The sequence below is a fragment of the Schistocerca serialis genome, chromosome 4, assembly GCF_023864345.2.
Source record: "Schistocerca serialis cubense isolate TAMUIC-IGC-003099 chromosome 4, iqSchSeri2.2, whole genome shotgun sequence".
NCBI classification, from domain to species: Eukaryota; Metazoa; Arthropoda; class Insecta; order Orthoptera; family Acrididae; genus Schistocerca; species Schistocerca serialis.
This window is the reverse complement of record NC_064641.1, coordinates 395,086,116-395,109,436: the sequence shown is the minus strand read 5'-3', so window position 1 is coordinate 395,109,436 and position 23,321 is coordinate 395,086,116. Positions and strand designations below refer to the sequence as shown.

At 38.6% G+C, this 23,321-nt stretch overlaps 1 protein-coding gene across 5 annotated transcripts in view; it reads left to right on the top strand.

Moving 5' to 3' along the window:
- Window positions 1–23,321, top strand: part of LOC126474916 (uncharacterized) — a 408,277-nt gene that overhangs the window by 197,029 nt on the left and 187,927 nt on the right. For all 5 annotated transcript variants that reach the window (XM_050102418.1, XM_050102416.1, XM_050102417.1 and 2 more), the window contains 2 exons: window positions 6,595–6,769; window positions 20,461–20,680. In XM_050102418.1, the coding sequence (XP_049958375.1) occupies window positions 6,595–6,769; window positions 20,461–20,680 (395 nt within the window). The remainder of the gene's footprint in view (window positions 1–6,594; window positions 6,770–20,460; window positions 20,681–23,321) is intronic.

Below are 23,321 nucleotides of genomic sequence, written 5' to 3'. Positions count from 1 at the left end.
TATATTTTCTCCTTTCATCAATTAAATTCAATATTTCTTCTGTTACCCAAGGATTTCTACTAGCCCTCGTCTTTTTACCTACTTGATCTTCTGCTGCCTTCACTATTTCATCCCTCAAAGCTACCCATTCTTCTTCTACTGTATTTCTTTCCCCCATTCCTGCCATTTGTTCCCTTATGCTCTCCCAGAAACTCTGTACAACTTCTGGTTTAGTCAGTTTATCCAGGTCCCATCTCCTTAAATTCCCACCTTTTTGCAATTTCTTCAGTTTTAATCTACAGTTCATAACCAATAGATTGTGGTCAGAGTTCACATCTCCCCCTGGAAATGTCTTACCATTTAAAGCCTGGTTCCTAAATCTCTGTCTTACCATTATATTATCTATCTGATACCTTTTAGTATCTCCAGGGTTCTTCCATGTATACAACCTTCTTTCATGATTCTTGAACCAAGTGTTAGCTATGATCAAGTTATGCTCTGCACAAAATTCTACCAGGCGGCTTCCTCTTTCATTTCTTACCCCCAATCCATATTCACCTACTATGTTTCCTTCTCTCCCTTTTCCTACTACCAAATTCCAGTCACCCATGACTATTAAATTTTCGTCTCCCTTCACTATCTGAATAATTTCTTTTATTTCATCATACAATTCTTCAATTTCTTGGTCATCTGCAGAGCTAGTTGGCATACAAACTTGTACTACTGTAGTCGGCATGGGCTTCGTGTCTATCTTGGCCACAATAATGCGTTCACTATGCTGTTTGTAGTAGCTTACCCGCATTCCTATTTTTTTATTCATTGTTAAACCTACTCCTGCATTACCCCTATTTGACTTTGTATTTACAACCCTGTATTCGCCTGACCAAAAGTCTTGTTCCTCCTGCCACCGAACTTCACTAATTCCCACTATATCTAACTTTACCTATCAATTTCCCTTTTTAAATTTTCTAACCTACCTGTCCAATTAAGGGAGCTGACATTCCACGCTCCAATCCGTAGAACGCCAGTTTTCTTTCTTCTGATAACGACATCCCCTTGAGTAGTCCCCGCCCGGAGATCCGAATGGGGGACTATTTTACCTCTGGAATATTTTACCCAAGAGGACGCCATCATCATTAACCATACAGTAAAGCTGCATGCCCTCGGGAAAAATTACGGCTGTAGTTTCCCCTTGCTTTCAACCATTCGCAGTACCAGCACAGCAAGGCCGTTTTGGTTAGTGTTACAAGGCCAGATCAGTCAATCATCCAGACTGTTGCTCCTGTAACTACTGAAAAGGCTGCTGCCCCTCTTCAGGAATCATGCGTGTGTCCGGCCTCTCAACGGCAAGGTCCATGGTTCATGGGGGAGGGGGGGGGCAGCTGCACATAACATTCTTGATTTCAATGGCTGCTTCATAACCCAAGACATCTGAATTTTCCCCTCCACTACCAGATTTTCTGAACTGTGCAGATGGGTATTATCCATACAACACATTCTCTGGTCCCAGAAATATCGTGGCCTCAACTTACAATAACCTACTGTCTCCACATCTTCTACCTGACAGTTTCCATGTCCTTTGTCCTATCACCTACTCCCAATTAACATCCCCTCATGCTAATTGTGCATTGCCCTCTACCAACACACCCACCAGTCTTTTCCTATCTCTACTTCTCTCCTTTTCTGGACTTTCATTGACAGTAATTGCTATTAACATTATTTTATAACTAAATGTGTAATATAAAGCACTGTAAATGTATGACATGTTTAGAGTTTCGCGATAACAGATTTAAGGTTCATGCCAAAAAGTTGAAATGAATTGAAGAAGCTAACCATACTGCAGGTCAGATCCACTCAGAGGAAACATTTGATACTAGTTGGAGGCATAAAATATTTGGTCAACTCCACTGTTGAGAATCTCTATCTCTGTCAAGTTCTTTGTATCTAAACAGTTGTTAAGAAATTGCATTGGCTTTGATCTGATAGACCTTTATGAATAACAGAATATTGTCTCTTAGGGATTCATTGTAAGTGTAACACACCAACAGCAGTTAATGGTTTTTCATTCATGGTGTGGAGCTCTGTATAGTATACAACATTCATAGTTTATGGGAACCTCCTTAAAGTTTGAAGATTGTATCTATCAGGGTGTTACTATCTATAGTTAATGAAATAGTGAAATTTGTTGTTGGTGTCAGATTGTTTCAAGTTTCCCACTTCTATTCTACTGAAGAACTTATTTTAATATGATCAGTATTATTCTCTCTGTCCTGTCTGCTCTGTTCTGTTAAACAAAAGACAACTGGTAGATGATAATATTGTGAAAAGGATAGTTGCTTCTCACCATATAGTGGAGATGCTGAGTTGCAGTGAGACACAGCAAAAAGACTGTCAAAGCTTTCATCAAACAGGCCTTCATCAGAATAGACAAAACACACACACACACACACACACACAAAAAGTGCAACTCATTCACACACACGTGTGTGTGTGTGTGTGTGTGTGTGTGTGTGTGTGTGTGTGAAAGAGAGAGAGAGAGATAAGCATTTGCATGAGTGTTTGTATGTGTGTATGTTGACTATTTCGATGAAGACCTGTGTGGCCGTGAGCCTTGTTGGACAGTTTTTTTGTTGTGCCTATCTGTGACTCAGCATCTCCACAATATGGTGTGTAGCAACTATCCTTTTCTTAATATTATCATTATTCCATCCTGGATTTTTCATTACAAGTGGTAGATGGTTGTTTACAATGATAGACATTTTCCATTGTTTCATCTAGGACAAATCTGTTAGTCTGGCCATTGAAAGTGCTTTCTTTCAAGCTACTACTTATCTGCTTGAGCATTGTCTAGAGCATAATAAATGCGTATTTAATAGAGTTCTTTTAATGAACTGCATGTAATAATCACATTCTCACTTTTAATTTTATTTTGCTAAAAAACTATGTTATTAACTTCGGGGCATCACGTATGTGTCGAAGAGAGTATCTAGGTATCTCAGACTCAGTTTTAGAAGTTCGCATTCTAATGAATACAAATTAATAATCTTTATTCTAACTAAGTTTTCCATTTTGAAACTCACATTTTAACAGTTACAGGCATTATGTTTTCTAATATTTAACTCACAACTACATGTTTCTACATACTGAACTGTACAAAATATAGTTATTTCTTTATTTGTGAATTTATGTTCACTTCAGTATCTATATTATACCTATAGCCACAGAAGGAACAGAAGAAAATGCAACTAGATAATGACAATAATTAATATTCCTTACATTCCTTACCTGAAATGTATGATGGAGGCAGCAGAATTATTTTACAGGCTGTATAAAATGCAAATTCTGTATTAGCCATGTAAATGATAATAATAATAATAATAATAATAATAATAATGAAGTCAAATGTTTTGTGAAAAATATACTAGTAAGAAATAAAACAGATTATGGAAATGTTTGATACCTGTGAATGATGCTTGAAATCAAGCACAGCAAATGAGATGCTAATTGAGAATGTGCATACCTTCTGCTGATTTTTGAAGGTTTTTCTATTGAAAAGATATTGAGACTGAAAAATTGTTGGAAATTTTTACACATGCAGGCATAGATGACAAGAATGTCAAGGTCGCACAACAATAGACTGCACAGGCTGTATAATCCACCAGATAACTATCCTCTAGTACTCTTTAAAATTCTAAGATTCCAAGTTGAACATTGAACTTAAGTTCTTAATTGGCACCTCATTTGTTGTTCGTGATTTTGAGCATCATTCAATGAGCGAGTCAAATGTTTCTACAATCTTTTTTTGTCGCCTCATTTGCCTTCCTAGTGTTTTCTGTTCTTGAAATGCCACATGATATGGGATGCTTACCGGATTGGATTGACAGAGGGCATTGAAAAAGTTCAAAGAAGGACAACTTGTTTTATATCATTTTGAAGTATGGGAGAGAGTGTCACAGATATGATACTAAAAGTGAAGGCATTTTTCTTTGCGGCGAGATTGTTTCACAGAATTTAAATTACCAACTTCCTCCTGCAAATGTGAAAATATTTGTTGACACCCACCTACACAGGTAGAAATGATCATTGTCATAACATAAGAGAAATTGGAACTCACACAGTTCATTTAAGTGTTCATTTTTTCTGTGTGCTGGTTGAGAGTGGAATGGTAGAGACATAATCCGATGGTTGTTTGATGACCCTACATGAGGCATTTAAGTGTGAATCACAGAGTAATTATGTCAATGTAGATGTCAAAGTGCCGTAAATTTAGTACATGACTCAAATGAAGCATTTGACAGTTAAATATCTCACCATTGCAACTTTTTTTTGCCAAATAGCAAGGCCTTGAAGACTTTAACTTTTTAACACTTCACTTACCTAGCTAATGGGAGCTGCTCAGGAATATTTCAGTTTTCTCTTAAGTCACTAAGTAAGTTTTTCTTGATCACACTAATTACTTTCAAGCAATTAAATACTAGATCTTGTTTTGGTCAGGTTGATGACCCATTTGTACATTTCTCTCTCTCTCTCTCTCTCTCTCTCTCACACACACACACACACACACACACACACACACACACACACAGGCACCCACCCACCATCCACCCACACACACACACACACACACACACACACACACTCTGCTCAAATGTTAAACCAATAATGTAAAGATAATCCTCCTTCCCAAGTACCCTAAACCACTCCATAACTCTCTCTTGCTGACTGTGGTAATAACCATCAGAATGTGCCTCTGGGTTTGTTCATCAAGTTTGCATAGTGAGAATCTCAGATAACTGAACAGTACTTGAAATTATAGATAGTACCGGAGTATTGTTTGTGGTCTGTGTTACATGTGTAGGTGCACTAAACATTCCTACTGTTGATACAGTAAATCAATCTTTCATTTTGTCTCCCTTTAAATTAGTTTATACATTTATTCAATAACATATCACTTCTTAAAGTTACACCTCATATTTTACAGGTGTGAAACAATCTTTCAAAGTAATCTATTGTTCACTTAACTGAGTAGAATTTTGGTATATATATATTATGACTTTCACTAGCAATTTGCGATTTTCTCACTTTATGAAGGTGCAAAAATAAGATAAGAAACAGAGATGCTATAAACTTAATCCTAGCTTTTCCAAAAAATATTATCACACCTTCTTACAGTACTTTACATGAAGCAAATGCATCTCTTAAACTTTTTGGTGAAGCTTCTGTGTTATGCATTCTTTAGGAGCTTGTTTAGAAATATTTCATAACTAGACCAAGACACTTTTTTACAAATTAAAATCAAAATATAGTCAAAAATAGAAAATTAAAAAAGAATAGGTTCAATAAGAATTTTGTACTGAGTATCCTTTTTAGTTGCACTATCCTGTCCTAGAATTTCTCCAGTAATTCTATCACTATCTCCCACCTGCAACTGACCCACCTTTCAGAGACTTGATATTCTGATTTTACTAACACAGAATATGTGAACTGATAATACTTATTCTATCATGTGTAAGTTTCAGCTACATTATTCTGAGAAAGGAAAGATAATTTGAAATAAATTGTGAGCAAACAGTTTTTCCTGAAGAAAGTAGAATGGAATGGCACTGGTGATGATCAGATCCAGGTGTAGGAAGGCAGGTTGAGTTAATGAGGGAGAAAACATTTCATTATAACCACCTGTGAGTGGAGGATACTAGATCTAAAGTTATGAATTATGTATTAAATCAGTACAGCAGTACAGTCAGTACAGCATGTAAATTTCAAAAATTGGTGAGGAGAAGTACAAAAAATTGGTGCCATGCCTAATAATGGCTGTATGCTGTGGGCATAAGCAATTCAGCAACCAACTGTAGTGTGCCAGTTCCTTTCGAATGTTCCAATGGGAGACCGTTACATTGAAATCTTGCAAAATGTGAAAACCACAATGGCCTTTATTGTGCAGGTCACCTCAGTTGGGTCTTATCTCCACTCCTACAAGACACCATGCCAATGCCTGAAGCCTCACCATGCTCATAGACATTCGTGGAGACATCACCTGTGGTTATCACCCTTGTCCAGCAGCTACACTATTGCTGCATCCAGTAGCTGCGCTGGTGCTGTGGCCAGCAGTCTGCACAATAGCTGGATAGCAAATAAAGTTTCACTTTCCTTACGTTACAAGTACTCCACTATGTAGGAGAGGAGAGGCTCCTTGGGAGCAATTGATCCAGCAGCTGACTGTAATGTGTGTTACCTCTGATACAAGGGTTATCTTTGAAGTTTCTATCAATGTTGGGTTACCTGTGTTTCTTTATTCCACACATGTATGGAAAGCAGATGAGTAATAATAGAATAATTCAGTACAAGCTTAAGTTAAAGTAATGCACAGATTGGACTAAAAAAGAAGGAAAAACAAGTGATATTAATACTTAGTATGCAAATTACATATTTAGGTCAAAGTAAGACTGCACATATTACTTCCACATTACTGGCAATAACTAATATGTATAGCATGACTCTTATTTCTGGGCACATTATGCATACCATCAGTAGTGAGGTAAAGTGTATGCCTTTTATCATATTTTACACCTAATTTTAGGTGTGATATTATGTAAGAGCTTTAGCTTTTTGTTACAGGTTGTTGAATCTAGATGACACTATTGGACTTCTCGAATTTCCTGTGAAAAACACCAGTGATTTACTGATACCCACAGATTTGATATCATTAACTGGTGAAAAAGGCTTATGGGGCCGATCTCTGTTGATCTTTGAAGAGGGCTATAGAATCCATGCTGCTTGTGGTACAATTAGTGTAAGTCCAAGATGTGAAGGAGATGTTGTAGTACTTTTGAAATTATTTCTTACATGAATATTGTTAAAGAGAAAGTATTATTTATTTACGTACAGGGATTCATTACAGGTGAAAATCACCAGAAATTAATTATAATGATAAGCTGGACTGTGCTCATGTGACATTTGTTATGCTTCTCAAAAGATAATATCAAATTTTTCAGTTAATTTTTGTAATGCTTCTGTATGTCATCAGCCAATGTAAGAAACTATATTCCACAATCATCTGTACATGTGTACTGCAGTGGTGGTGGAGAAGTGTGTATGATTATGTGTGTGTTTTCTGTACTAGTTATCTCTGAACAAAACTATCATCAGAAAGCTTAGGAACATTTACAGTCTTGTTTATGTTCCTATTGACAACTCTATGCCTCAACTATATGGAGTTGTTCCCTTTACTCCTTCAATTATATGACTACCACAAAATAAAAGTTTGATAATCTAAAAATTGAGGCTTCACTGTATTGCTTGGCAAACAGCTCCTGTGTGGCAGTGGTGTATCCTCCATGAGATTGTGTGTGTGTTTGTGTGTGTGTGTGTGTGTGTGTGTGTGCTCTGTTTGGTGCATGGCCTTCACATTTTGATGACAGACCCGCCAGTTTCTGAAAAACTGATCAACTTTAAGAGATGTGTTACAACTTCTGTTATTATAAGAAAGCTATATCATTTGTCTAATCCACAGAGCTATATCTTTAATTACAAATTCAATGGAATGATAAGATACACTTGGACATTTAATTTTGAGATATACACAGTTTGCCTCTGAAGCCATCCCAAAGTTGCAAAAACAATATGATCTGAGTCAACAAGGAAGCATACAGTTATAAGGTGATAGCATGATGTATCTATGTGCATTTCTGGTGCAGCAGAGTTTCTATACATTATGAGGTAGTCATAGGTGGAGTCCTAAGTGATTGCATGCATGCATTGCATGCTGGTAGTAAACGGGAGGTGTGGCTCACCATGGATGTGTGGGAGTGTTGTGAAAACATAAGTGGATACTTGTGCCAATGACGGGACTCAAAATGGGCATCAGCCCTCAAAATATGAAACATGAGTTTTTCTCAGCAAATAAAATGTTCAAACAACTTATGAGACTGCTGCTGGGTGAAGTCTGTGACTACTGTCGATATTTCAACAGGTGAACACACTGTCATTTTCAGGGCTGAAATGCAGTGAGAGAGCATTGTACAAGGAAATTGAATTCCTCAATAGGCTGATTAAGAACCATAATACAGCAAATGCAGAAAGAACACACACACACACACACACACACACACACACACACACACTTAACAACTACTACCACCACCACCACAAAATCAATGATGACGAAAGTCAGAAGTTATTGGTAGTGTACCACAAACCATTGCTGACCAAAGTCAGAAGTTATTGATAGCGAATATTAATTACCAGTTAGTGAGTATGTACCATGAACTCTGTCCATCTATTGTTTGATCACAGAGATAGCAGAATTCTTAGCAACATTTAATCAGAAACCTTCACCTCTATTTATAAGGTCATTTTCTAATTTAGTCTCAACAGCTTTCTCAATTATCATATTACAATAGCTGGAATTTCACAATAGAATGTCTACAATGTGGGAAAAGACAGATTACTACTTACAGTAAAGAAGAAACATTAAGTTACAGACAGACACAATTAAAAGACACTTACATAAAGCTTTAGGCCACAGCCTTTGTCAGCACACATCATTCATACACACAAGCAAGCGCTCCTCATGCATACATGATTGGCAGCTTCAGCATGACGGGCCTTTTTGCCTTATGCAGGTAGCATTTCCAACATGACTGATCATATTCTGTGCAAAAACAGTGTCAAGTGTGTTTTTTGATGACCATCTAAGATTAGGGTCCTTTTTGTGTCCATAATGGCTGAGCTTGTTTTGCCTAAGTCAGATGTCTACCTTATCTTTTGCAGTTGTGGCATGTCATACTTTGATCACATCATTAGGACTGCAGAGAACTGATGTACTGAGAACTGATGTACAGAATGTAAGAGTCATACATGCTTACAACAGCCAAGTAAACCTGCTGTTGCAGAATGTTGCCTTGATACTGTTCATCCCATGATATACAGCAACATAGAGATTCTGGTGTGCCCTTCAGTGACTGAGATAATGTTATTAAGGAAGCAATGGAGATTACATTAGCATGTGACCTTATAAATAAATATAAAGGTTTTTGCTTAAATTCTGCTCTGTCCCTAGTCAAACAATAGAGGGCAGAGTTAATGCTACTTGCTTACCCACTGGTAATTACTATTCACTATCAATAATTGTGATGTCGGTGATCTTTGGTTGTGTGATGGTATCAGTTATTTACTGTGTGTGTATGTGTGTGTGTGTGTGTGTGTGTGTGTGTGTGTGTGTTTGTTTGTTCTGTTTTTCTGCATATGCTGTATTATGCTTCTTGGTTAATGTGGCCCACCCCCCAAGGGTTTAAATTTTCTTTTACAACACTCCCTCATTGCATTTGAGCCTCGAAAATGATGGGAGTTCAGCTGTCAGAATAACAGCAATTGTCAAAAATGTCAGCCAGCTACATTTCTGTAAGTTCTTTGGGGAAACAAAATATCTTTCTGCCCAATATATATATATAATAATTATCAGTGATTTTGGTAGACAAATGGCATGTGAATGTGTTGCAGGCAGGTATTAAAACAGCTGTAGCCCACTTGTTGATCAGTAAAATTCTAGTGATATGTGAAGATATCCAGCTCCTTCTCACTGAGTGAGAAATTCCTCACACTTTTGCTTATTCTTAGAATTTCAAACAATCTCACTTTAATGGGAAATGAAGTAGGCAGTGCAGTATATGAAGATACAACCAGAAAGCCTTATACAGCCAAACAACTCATTCCCTGTCAGGCAGTTAACATGGTGAGTGTGTTTCTGATTTTGATGTACATATGTGCTGCGTAATACAGTCACCTTTACTTAATGGAAAGAGAGATTCACTTTGTGTCAGTCACTATTGAGTCTCTCCTCGACCACAATGGCTGATAACATTTGATTCATGTGTGCATTTCTTATGCACTTGACACATTCCACATCATAATGGTTACCATGAGATTGATCAATGGAACACATAACTAACTAACAAAATTTTTGGACACATCACCATATCTGGGTGAAAACTGCACAATCTCACATATGTCACACACTTATCCTCCGCCTGACCCAATTTCACCCCCCCCCCCACTCCCCCCCCTCTCCCCCCACCACCCACTCTCCACTCACACAGCTTATTTTCATGTAGATACACATTGGAATGCAGTGCAGCAGCGATTTTGTGTGGCTTGAATTTGACGAGTCATTGGAATGCTTCCAGTTATACGTGACAACAGATGTCTACACACAGGATAATCAACTCCTGTAAATTAGGGGCTGATGGTTTATAAGTGCTGAACTAGTACCTGATAGTATACTAGATGAGTTCCTTCAGGTTCTGATCATGCACATTTGGTGGCCAAGATGTCAACATGAGTTCATCATCATACTCCTCAAACCACTGTTGCACGAGTCTGGCATTGCAAGACAGACACTTACTGTGCTGGAAGATTCTATCGCCATGAGGGAGACATCTAGCATGAAGGGATGTAACTGGTGTACAATAATGTTCATGTAGTCCACAACTGTCATTGTGTCTTCGATTACTACCACAGAAGCTCAGGATACAGCTGCCACTGGGCTGCATGCATGGCATAGTGCATGTTTGAAGCAGACATTTGATGTATTCGGACACACCCATTGACCTTGAGTAATCTAACTAGGCAACAATTTTCTAGTGGTCCACAGTCCAATCACAAGGATCACAAGGATCCTATTGCCTTCAAAATCATAATTGATAATGTCACTGTATCAACAGGGGAACACAAAGGTGTCATGTGCTGTGGAGCCCCGTGTTCAATAATGTGTACTGAACAGTGTGCTCTGAAACACTTCTAACTGCACAAGCATTGTACTCTGTTGCCAGATCTGTCACAGAACACTGCCTATCTTGTTTTAAAGAGAGGGTAAACCTTTGGCCTCCACATTCTGTGATGAGGTGTAGACATCCAACATCTTATCATCTATTCATGGTTTCTCCATCCTTCTACCACTTTCCATAAAAGTTCACAGCAGTAGCAGGTGAGCAGATGACCAAATTCATCATTACCAAGATGCTTGTTACCGTGCACAAGGTCACAACAATTTGCCCTTTGTCAAAAGTGCATGGACTTCACCATTTGTGGCATCTCATTATTACAACAATTCCCATTTGTCTCTGCTCATTCTTTACCACAGTATTTGCCTGTAACATGACCAAGCAGAATTCAGTTTAGCAGCAGGTAGTGATTGTAATGTTTTGGCTCATCAGTGTACAATAGTTGTGGTTCTGTTGAGACTTTAGTTGCCAAACAAAAGTACTATTTTTCCCGTTTCCAGATGACATACACATCTTAATTTTTGAAGTTTCAAAAACAAACACCATAAAATTAAGATGTTTGTTCCACTACGAAGTGGTACAAATGGTCCCCTCTTGTAGATATATACAGGCTCAATAGATTCACACCTATACATAGTTGCTCTACAGAATAAAATCTATGAATAGTAAAAAATGAAGAGTCACATTAAAAAATAGTTCATCTTAAAGGCCTACTGTAGCACATCTCACCAAAATACCTGAAACATTCCTCTTACACAACATCATGTAAGGTTTGTTTAGTATCTGTTCAGGTGGGACAATGCTGCTGTAGTACACGGTCAGCACAAATACTTCATGAACAGACGATGACTCAATAAAAGTTGAGGAACAGAACCCCACAAGAGGAAAATGAACTTTCCATGTGAGTCAATCTGCAGTAAGCTAAGTACTCAGCAACAAGCATGAAGTTGTAAGCCAAGATCAGCAGTAGTTGAACTCCATGCAAGCACTGGCCAGTCCGGCCAACTACCATTCTCAGGTGACCACCTCAGCCAGCATATCTGCTGATATTACACATTGTGTGTGCCCCCTCCATGACAGATTTCTGCACTATCCTACTTTGCAGCCCATGCCAGCTCTTCCGCCTCCATCACGATACCCGTTGGTGGGAGTACTGAAGTTTGTTCTTTTAGCATTTTGTTCAGTTAGCAGTTGTAACCTAGAGTACACATGATTTTTTTTAATTAGAATATGCATCTGTGTAATACCACATGTCGTGAAAGAATGAACCTGCCCTTATTATTGATCATCTTGTACTGACCCATATCAATGTTGGAGCATTTAATTTTCTCCATGTCACATTAAAACTCTTATGGTGTTCACTATAGTATTCATTAATGAATTTATTGTTCTGAAAGTATGCATGAAAAAATTGTGAATTTGCAACTTTTCTCACTTATTTCCATATTATTTATATATTTTGACATTTTCTTATCCGCAACCATTCATCCTTCCTTCTTCTAATACAGAAAAGTTTCCTTATTCCTAGCCAGAAGCCAGTACTACATACTGTTCCTGAATTGTTGCTTGATTCATGGAATTCACCCTTATGACCTTACTGTCAAATTCCTTCAAAAGCCCCACACAAGTATCAATCCTCTCCAAAGGCATTACCTTTTGCCCCACTCCCAAATTCTATCATGGTGGACTTATTAAAGACCTACTCTCCTTCTCATGGTCCCAACAGTGGTAATGCTTTTTTGCCACCAACCCTACCAATCAGACTCAACCAAAGACCAATGTTGAACCATACCTGACTCAGTTCACTCATCCATCCCACCGTGATCCACCTCCACTGCCCTCAAATCATGCCCTGTTAACTTTTCAGCATTTCTTGACCATGAAACTTGCCTCACATCATTCCCCAAATCCCTCAACATGCAAGATAACCTTACATCCTCAGAAAGAATCACAATCCACTACCTAAAACCTGGTCCTGACCTTATAATCCTACCTGCTGGCCAAGGTTCCACCACTATTGTTTTGAACCACAAGGATTACCTGGGGAAGGGACTCCTCCAGTTGTCAGATTCATCCACCCACAAACCCTACTACAGTGACTGCAGTCCAGAAACCCAGCTGGGTCTCCAGTCTCTCCTCCAATCCTTAGGCACATACCAGAAGCTCTCCCCTGAGTTTACCTTCCCTCACCCCTACCACTCCCCATGGCTTCTACCTTTTACACGCTCCCAAAAGTCCATAAGCACACCCCCCGGAAGCCCCATGACGGCTGGTTACTGTCCCCCACTGAGGGAATGTCTGCTCTCGTAGACCAACACTTTCAGCGTATTACCAGGAACCTACCCTCTTATATAAAAGATACCAATCAGTCTCTCCACACTAAAATGTAACCTTTCACGGCCGGAAATATCATGTCCATTATAATTATCCGGGCTGTTATGCTGTGGTCGGTTGATGAATTCTGTGGTGATTCCCAACGTTTTGTCTCCGACTGCGGGAGACATCTTCAAGGGGGTCCATAGCTTGATGGAAGGTCCAACACACGCACTGGCTCGCTACTGACTGCCGCTAAATTCCGTGTCCGCGCGCCCCCGCACCGCGGCGTGACGTCATGTGTTTTGAAAACGTCAGTGCAATTGGCCGCTGTCCGTCGCCGTCGATCGCCGTTGCCATCACCCAGTAGTGGACGGGTGGTACACATCTTCTTTAACACCGGCATCCATATACCGTTTAATTTGACGCCCTCCTCCTTTCGGTTGAAATTATTTGGGTGTTTAGCGATTTTGATTGCCTCCCTGTAGAGCCTTTCGTAGTATCTGCTCGTGGCCGCTAGTACTTGCGTCTCCTCGAAACGCGCATCGGCGCGGACCGATTAGGGAATGCCCAGCTCCTCGCAGGCATAAATGCTGGACTCGATCGACCCAAGGACCAGTCTCAGGTAGCACCTGAAGAAGACAGCGAGGCATGCTGTTGAAATATAGTGCGAGAACGACGCGAACATCCGGCTGGATTCCCGAATATCCAAGATGTCATATCTATATTCTTTTTTTTTTTTTTTTTTAGCACCACATGGATTTGATTAAAGTTTATATAATCTGTCATATGACATGACTTAACTATAACTTCTTCATTCTTCTTTTCTTTTTCTGTTGCAATCTTACATTTGGCACTATTGCTTTTAAATTCCTCTTCATGGTCAGTAGTTTGTATTTACATAGGCTCATAATTATAAATTACAAGAAACAACACAAAAACATCTTATTACAATGATAGCTTCACTTTGCAGTTATGATGTTGTTATTTGTCTACAATGATGCATACTGCTATCACATCAGTGTCTCGTGTATTGTGCTACAGTGATGGGTACAACCATTATAATGCTGTAATATAGATTTGACACGTTTTTGGAGTTGTTTCCAGTTGGTAGTAAGAACAATAATTATTATGATCAAAACATATTTTTTTAAAAATACACTCATATTTTTCGTTGACTTTATAATTTAAAAAGAAAAGAATTTGTTTCTTTGACTCTTTAATTACAGCTAAAACAATTCTCAAAGTGGTTGTCTTACTTTGCTATGACATTAAGTAAATAACCTATGTGTCAGATGTTATGGACCTTAAGATATCTTTCCTGTACTATCTCGTTGTTGAATTAAGTTGCCTGAAATTGATTTTCCGCAGCTTCAGTTGCACAAGCTTCTGCATAAAAAATTTTGTGTTTCTGTTTTGGTTGAAACAAGATACATAAGAAATCAACCTTCTGTGAAATCTAATTCACTTCAGCTGCCAAAAATCTGTTAACTATTATTTGAAAAGTCTTAGCAATTTTGCCAAGTGAAATGACATGCTTTTGGCCAGGTGCATGTAGGAATTTGATGTGAGGGTTAAGTGGTCAATGTTGATTAAATTTGTATTAGCTGCCCACTGCAAAACTACACTGAACAAGCCCATATAAAATAATTAGATATAAATAATAAGATATAAAGGGCAATTCAAAATGAATATAGTTATCACAAGCAGATGAAACTGCACTACCTGAAAAAAAGTGAAGCACCTGAAGGAGTGGAGGGAACCAAATGAAACTTTGTGATCTTTTTTCAGTGATAACAAAATCGAGGCTAATTTACAAAGAATGTGGCAGTAGGAGTCCACTAATCAGAATACATAGCATCCACTCTGGCCTAAATGTGTGCTCTGATTTTGTTGGAAACGATGACTTACAGGCTTTGTATGCTCTCCTGAGGCAAGCTGATCCATAACTATTGTAACCATTGCTTGATATTCTGAATACTGACACTGGGACAGAGTTGACATCTGAGCTGATCTCATGCATGTTCTGTCAGAGACAGATCTGGGGAATTTGCTTGCCATGGAAGTGCCTCAACATGAAGCGTATGTGGAAAAATATTGTCTTGTTGAAAAATGTCACCATGCTGCTGTCACTTGAGAAGTAACACGCGTATTCTGAATGTCCTCAACTCACCATTGTGCCATCAGTCTGTCTATCACTAACAGCTGTGACCTGAAATCATGCTTGATGGCTCTCTACACTATGACACAAGGAGTAATACTACAGTGCCTCTCCAAAATGGTGGAAAAATGAGACCTCTGCCTAGATTGCTGCTATGCGCACCGATGATGGTCATCCAGAGTAGTACAGAACCATGATTCATCACTGAACACAGTGCATGGCAGCACTTCTAAAATCAGTCATTTGTGTTGTGATGTGAACAGCAGTCTGTGCGTGGGATGGTAATTCCCTTGTCTGCCTACCAACAGTCTCTGACCACTGGCATGAGATAGCACAGAATGTTACAGGGATTTCATTACTTGTTCTTGGGTGGCAGGTGCAGATGTGAAGGAGTTACAATGTGGTTGGTGCACATTACTGCGATCCTCTCTTGTGGTGGTCAGACATGGGTGACCAGAATCATGTACATCTACATACATATACAACAGGCCACCATATGATTTACAGGAGAAGATACATTGTACCACTACTGGTCATTTCCTTTCCTATTCCACTTGCAAATGGGACAAGGGAAAGGGAATGTCTGTATGCCTCCGTATGAGCCTTAATTTCTTCTATGTCATCTTTACAGTCCTTACGTGAAATGTATGTTGACAGCAACAGAATAGTTCTGCAGCTAGCTGCAAATGCTAATCAGTGCTTCATGAAAAAAATGTCATCTTCTCTCAGGGATTGGCATTTAAGTTCTCTTCATCCCTGGTTTGCAGGCTATCGTGTGAGGAAAGAGCAAGCTGATTTCGAACTAGTGATACTTTCTACATCCATGCTGATTTGTGGGCAAAAGCTTTTCTGTTTCAAGGTAATATATTATTTTCAAAGAAACTATATGTTTATAATTCTGCAGCAAACCAGTGTTAAGGACATTGGTCTGTAATTTTGTGTGTCTGATCTTTTACCCTTCTTATATACAGAGTCGCCTGTGCTTTTTTCCAGTCACTTGTGACTTTGCACTGGGCAAAAGATTTATTATAAATGCAAGCTGTGTAAGGGGACAGTGCCGTAGACTACTCTCTATAAAACTGAATTAGGATATTGTCTGGGCCTGGTGATTTACTTGTTTTCAACTCTTTCATTTGCTTCTCAACACCAGAAATGTCTGTACTTATGTCCTTCAAACGGGAGCCTGTCCAGTGGTTAAACGATGGTACATGATGTGATCAGAACTATCCAGACACCCCCAAAAACATACGTTTTTCATATTAAGTGTATTGTACTGCCACTTACTGCCAGGTAGTCCAAATCAGCAATCTCAGTAGTCATTGACATTGTGAGAGAGCAGAATTTGGCACTCCGCAGAACTCACGGACTTCGAACGTGGTCAGGTTATAGGGTGTCATTTATGTCATATGTCTGTACGTGAGATTTTCACACTCCTATACATCCCCAGGTCCACTTTTTCCAATGGGATAGTGAAGTGGAAATGTGAAGGGACCTGCACAGCACAAAAGCATAGAGGCTGACCTCGTCTGTTAACTGACAGAGACCGCCGACAGTTGAAGAGGGTCATAATGTGTAATAGGCAGACACCTCTCCAGACCATCACACAGGAATTCCAAACAGCATCAGGGTCCACTGCAAATACTATGACAGTTAGGCGGGAGGTGAGGAAACTTGGATTTAATGGTCGAGCAGCTGCTCATAAGCCACACATGATGCCGGTAAATGCCAAACGACGCCTCGCTTGGTGTAAGGAGTATAAACATCAGATGATTGAACAGAGGAAAAACATTATATGGAGTGACAAATCACAGGGTGTGGGTATGGCGAATGCCCGGTGAACATCATCTGCCAGTGTGTGTAGTGCCAACAGTAAAAGAGGCGGTGGTGTTATGGAGTGGTCATGTTTTTCATGGAGGTGGCTTGCGCTCCTTGGTGTTTTGCGTGGCACTATCACGGCACAGGCTTACATTTACATTGATGTTTTAAGTACCTTCTTGCTTCCCACTGATGAAGAGCAATTCGGGGATGGCGATTGTATCTTTCAACACTGAGCACCTGTTCATAATGCACGGCCTGTGGCAAGTGGTTACACGGCAACAACATCCCCGTAATGAAATTGCCTGCACAGAGTCCTGACCTCACTCCTATAGATCACCTTTGGGATGTTTTGGAACGCCGACTTCATGCCAGGCCTCACCGACCGACATCGATACCTCTCCTCAGTGCAGCACTCCATGAAGAGTGGGCTGCCATTCCACAAGAAACCTTCCAGCTCTTGATTGAATGTATGCCTGTGAGAGGGTAAGCTGTCATCAGGGCTAAGGGCGGTCCAACACAATATTGAATTCCAGCATTACCAATGGAGAACATCACAAACTTAAAAGTATTTTCAGCCAAGTGTCCAGATACTTTGCATCGCATAGTGTATGTCTGAACAATTATCCTGTGTGAATGATTCTTTTTTTAACATGAAATTTAAAACTTCAGCTTTGATTTCACTGTCTTCTAATGCCAAACCAGACTGGTTGAAGAGTTACTAGATAGAAACCTTTAATCAGCTCAGTGATTACATATACGAGGCAGATCGTAAAATCAGATTTTTGTGAAGTTCATGGCAATATCATTTGCTAAGTTGTTGTATGCTTCACACTTCAATCTTTTTACTGATGCACGAATTTATAGTAACTTTACCATATCAACATTTCCATGTTCTTTTTTGATCTGAGTGTCAAGGATAACCGCAGCCATGGTCTCCGAGCTGATAGTCCAGGCTGCTGCAAACGTCGTAGAACTGTTCGTGCAGATGGTTGTTGTCTTGCAAACGTCCCCATCTGTTAACTCAGGGATCGAGACGTGGCTGCACGATCCGTTACAGCCATTCGGATAAGATGCCTGTCATCTTGACTGCTAGTGATACGAGGCCGTTGGGATCCAGCATGGCGTTCTGTATTACCCTCCTGAACCCACCGATTCCATATTCTGCTAACAGTCATTGGATCTCAACCAACTTGAGCAGCAATGTCACAATACGATAAACTGCAATTGCAATAGGCTACAGTCTGACCTTTATCAAAGTGAGAAACATGATGGTACGCATTTCTCCTCCTTACATGAGGCATCACAACAACATTTCACCAGGCAACACCGGTCAACTTCTGTTTGTGTATGAGGAATCGGTTGGAAACTTTCGTCTTGTCAGCACGTTGTGGGTGTCCCCACCGGCACCAACCTTGTGTGAATGCTCTGAAAAGCTAATCATTTGCATATCACAGCATCTTCTTCCTGTCAGCTAAATTTCATGTCTGTAGCACGTCATCTTCGTGGTGCAGCAATTTTAATGGTCAGTAGTGTACTTTTTTGTAAATCATATATAGTTTATACTTTGGTACTGCATAGCGTCATACTGACCACATCAACATGGTGTGGTGTTGAAAATTTGTATCTTACTATGACAACCAGCAACCTTTTATCAATCTGCTTATGATCATTACTACTACAACATGTAATTTTCTTTCTATGTGCAACATGACATTCCAGGGTATGTGTCTTCTGATGGTTTGTAATATTTTTATGTGTATGATTATCTTAGTTTTGTAAATCATATATTTTTTAACAATATTATGAAAACAAAAGTTGCCTTTCACCTTATAGAGGAGATGCCGATCTCTGCTATGTGGTAAGTGGCAACTTCGTAATATTGTTACATTCCATCCTGGATTTTCCATTATTTGAGTTTTTTATTTTTTATATAGCTATGTATTTTTATCTTGTTTTACACAGGTATCTGCGATGGCTATGTCCAAAATGTGGACTAATGGATTAATAAAGTCAGCTTGACCTATTCAGCATTTTGCAAATTGCACATACTTTTCAATATGGTCACACACCCCTTTCATGACTTCATGTCGCAACTATGTAAATAGTAGTTATTTCTTTCACGTTGACTGCTTGCATGAAACAAAATATTTTCTAAAAAGTTGCAATGACAATGGTCTGATCATTTTCTTTGATCTTGTGTTCACAGTTACTATGAATGTTTTAATGACTCTGTGATGTCTACATAGTTTAATATTTCTTTCATTTACTTGTCTGTTTTTTCCCAAAATATCAGCTACAATGCATTTTTGATTTAATTGCTTAATTAATATACTGACAATGATGTAAGAATAAATTCTTAGAAAAAGAAATATAGCTATAAGAATATACCTACATAACATGTGTAATAACAAAAGGTGCCAAAAAATGAGGATTGGATGAAATAAGCCACTCCTGGATGAAATGTAAATGTCACTCATCTCCCTGTTTCAAGAGAGGACAGTTCCTGTTTGTCTCCATAGAGGCAGCCACTGGATGACCTTACACAAAATTTCTAAATAGGCTGGTTTCTGCACTGTTTTCCTCTCCTGTGTTGGATGACGGAACACCTTGTTCCAAAACGTAATATTTGTGTCATTTTATGTATGTACCTGGGCATTATAATGGACACAGTCACCAGAGATCTTCAGAAATTAGGGCCCTGGAAATTGCTTTATGCTGATGACGATCTTCTGACTGCTGAAGACAACAACAAGTTCAAGCATGGAAGAACCACTTTGAACATCCAGACTGAGGCTCAGTACAAACATGACTTAATACCTATCAAAAGGTGCAAATAATAACAGTATAGATCTCACAAAGAGAAATATCTTCGTGTAACTTTGCTCAAAAATCAATGCTGGCTGTCCATTTGTCCCAAAATCATAGACTACATTAAGCAATGCATGACCTGCAATGACTAATGAGCTTTGTAATAAGAAGATCCCAGACTGACTTAAGTGAAAAATGTACTGCTCTGCTATCTGCCCAGGTACCTTGAACAGTGAATAATGTTGGCTCACTACAGAAGAAGCAGAGCAGTGTCGTGCTGTAATGGAAACCAAAATGCTCCTGTGGACACTTGGCATGACTATTCATGACCATATGATCAATGACAAAATTCATAGGCTGTACAGATCAACACCTCTCATTGAGAAGATGAGAGAAAACTGTCTATGGTGTTATGGACGTGTACTTCCATCAGATCAAAAATTTAACCCTATGCACAAGATTATGACAAGTGGAGACAAAGAGCTAAAAAGCTGAAAGGTTTTTCAGACTTGTTACATGGTAGATGTATGCAAATATGTGTTTTAGTACTTAGTTTTTAGCTCAATAGCCATGAAAATATCTCATTGGATTTTTAATTTTAAGGTTTCAGATCAAACAGATGAAAAACTGGCTGAAGCAAAATTCTATTCTCCAATTGCTGGGTCTGTTTTCATGCGGTGGATTGGAAGCCTACATTCTGATTCCATAGATGCACTCATTCACACCAATCTTTACTGGGTAACTAAAGAGAAAGGAAGTCCAGAAAAAGATACAAAACATCACTGGAAGATCTATGCAACAGATATTTTAGATGCAGAAGCAGGTAGACATGATAAAATTTCTGTATTACATTTAAGCCAGTGAAATATTCAAGACAGCTCTACTTACAATATGATGGGATGTACAAACTAGTTTACTTGTAATTATCACAACTGTTCTTTACTTGTAAGTGGCTATATAACTTTTGAACCCCAATATGTTATTGAATTGCATCAACATCATAATCTACTAAGACAGTAATATAACTCTTGGTTAGTTGAGTTATGCTGCCTTAATCACTGTTGTCAATTTATGTACACAGACAAGCCATATCATCAGCATTTGTGTATAAATATTTTAAACCTGATGTATTTATTAAATTTACCTCAAATAAGGATGTTCAAATAGAAGCATAAAAACTATTGAACTCAATCTTGAAGAAGTATTTCCATCACTTTGGCGCTCAGATTACTGCAATCTGTGTAATGATGACTGCAGTATGAGTTTAACTATGATCTGTTTGTTCAGTTCCACATAGTAATTCACTTACTAGATCAATAAGTACTCCACATTCTAAACAGTGTCATTTCAAACTGACAAGCAATACTTTGAAGCAGCCAGGAATCTTTTTAAATCAAGTAAGCGTAATGCAGGTACACCTCTTTCACCTTCCCCCCTCCCCTCTCCCTCCCCTCTCTCCCAGCATCATCTACATGTTCAGGCTGAGAACCTGAAGTGCCTAACGCTTTGATGATTTGCTTTGTCACTGTGAGGAATGCTGGTACTTCAGTAGACATGACCAGAATCATTGTCTGCACAGCCAATCTATAAGCACATGTTATAGAAAATAAGCTGACCTTCATAGCTCCCACAGGCTTCAACAGGAGTCTGCTTACGTTTATTGCAATAAACATGATAGCAACCATACAAACTTTACCACCATCCATATTATAAACAATTTTTATTGTACATAAATCAACAAGGTACAGGTAGATCAATGTGCTCCTGTTTTCTTAAAAATGTTAAAACTTGACAGCTAGGCTCCTTGCCTCCAGAACAGACAATATCAGGCATCTACTCAGTTGTAGTAACAAATTATCATTTGAAAAGGAAAGACGAAAATAGATGCTTCCTACAGAAGGGGCAGCCAGACATTAACTGTTCTAGTGATTGATTTTCAGTTGCCAGAAACGTTTTTGGTCTAGGTTTGTTCGCTGCTTTTGGTTTCTTCATTTGTCAAGTTCACTTTTTAATGACCTGTATAAGGTGTGTAGTGAGTATCATTCATTTTTTTTCTCCTGGGTTGGGATGTGCATACAGTTTCATGGCACACATAACATTAAAGTAGCCAGTGCTATTGCAGTTCTGTAGTGCTCAGGCAGTAAAATTTTTGCTACAGGAATAGTTAAAAATAAGATCTCAACTCACAATTAACAGTAAGTTTACACTCAGTGTGTCTAATGATAGAATTTATTTATTTTAATTTTATTTATTTATTTGGTCCTGTTGATTACATATTATACAGCCAGTGTACAAGTTATATAGGACAAGTCAATTGATGCAATTACAGTAGTACATTAACATTTATCCATCACATTGCACAGACATTGGTTTATTTTACAAGAACAATTACTTGCATGCAGTATTAAAGCCTGCATTATGCCAAAAACAGTTTAAGTGATTGTTTAAAATAGTAGAATAAGTGACAGTGCATATTTTTATGCTACTGACATATATAAGGAAGTAAATTTTCTTCATGGTCATGGTTTGAATGAATACAAGTTTTAACTGCATTCCTTAAGAAGAATGCTCAAGAGAGCGGGATACATGTGAGTTCACATTTTCTCATAATGAAACAGATAAATTTACATTTTACCACCACAATTTCAGTTAAACTACAAGTAACAGCATCACACTTTATCTTTAAGGGAGTGCTTTTCTTAGGCAGTTTCCCCCACTCTTGTACATCATAACTCTAAGTATTCACTCATTTTATAGAAAGTTTGTTCAATGAAAAATAATTGTAGTTTCCTTTCAAAAACCTGTACATTATTTATTTCCTCTTTTATATTGACGGGGAGCTTATTGAAGACCTTTATACCTGACTCAGTAACTCCCCTATGTACTTTAGTGAGAGATACAGAGCCTTGATGAAAATTTTTCACCTGTCTTGTGTCATGGTTGTGGATGTCACAATTTTTCTGAAACAGTTCCCTGTTGTTGGCTACAAATAACATCAGTGAGTATATATACTGACCTGTGGTGGTGAGTATCCTGAGAGATTTGAAGAGACCTCTGCAAGATGTCCCATTAGGGACCCCATATATTAGCCTCACTGCTCGTTTTTGTATTCTGAAGACTTTTTCAACACCTGCAGCATTTCCCCAGAAGATTATACCATAGGAGAGAACAGAATGGAAATACGCAAAGTATGACAACAATGTTATTTCTCTGTCTACTAACTGATGGAGAGCTCTTAGTGCAAAGCACGATGAGCTAAGGTTCTTGAACAACTGATCAATTTGTTCTTTCCATCTTAGGTGACTGTCTATCTGGATGTCTAGGAATTTTGTATGTGTGGTTTCATTAATTTTGTGATTGTTAACATGTATTTCAGGAGCTTTAATTTTTTTATTTTTTGTCAGAAACTGTATCACATTGGTTTTTGAAATATTTAAGGTTAGGCTATTCGCAGTGAACCATTT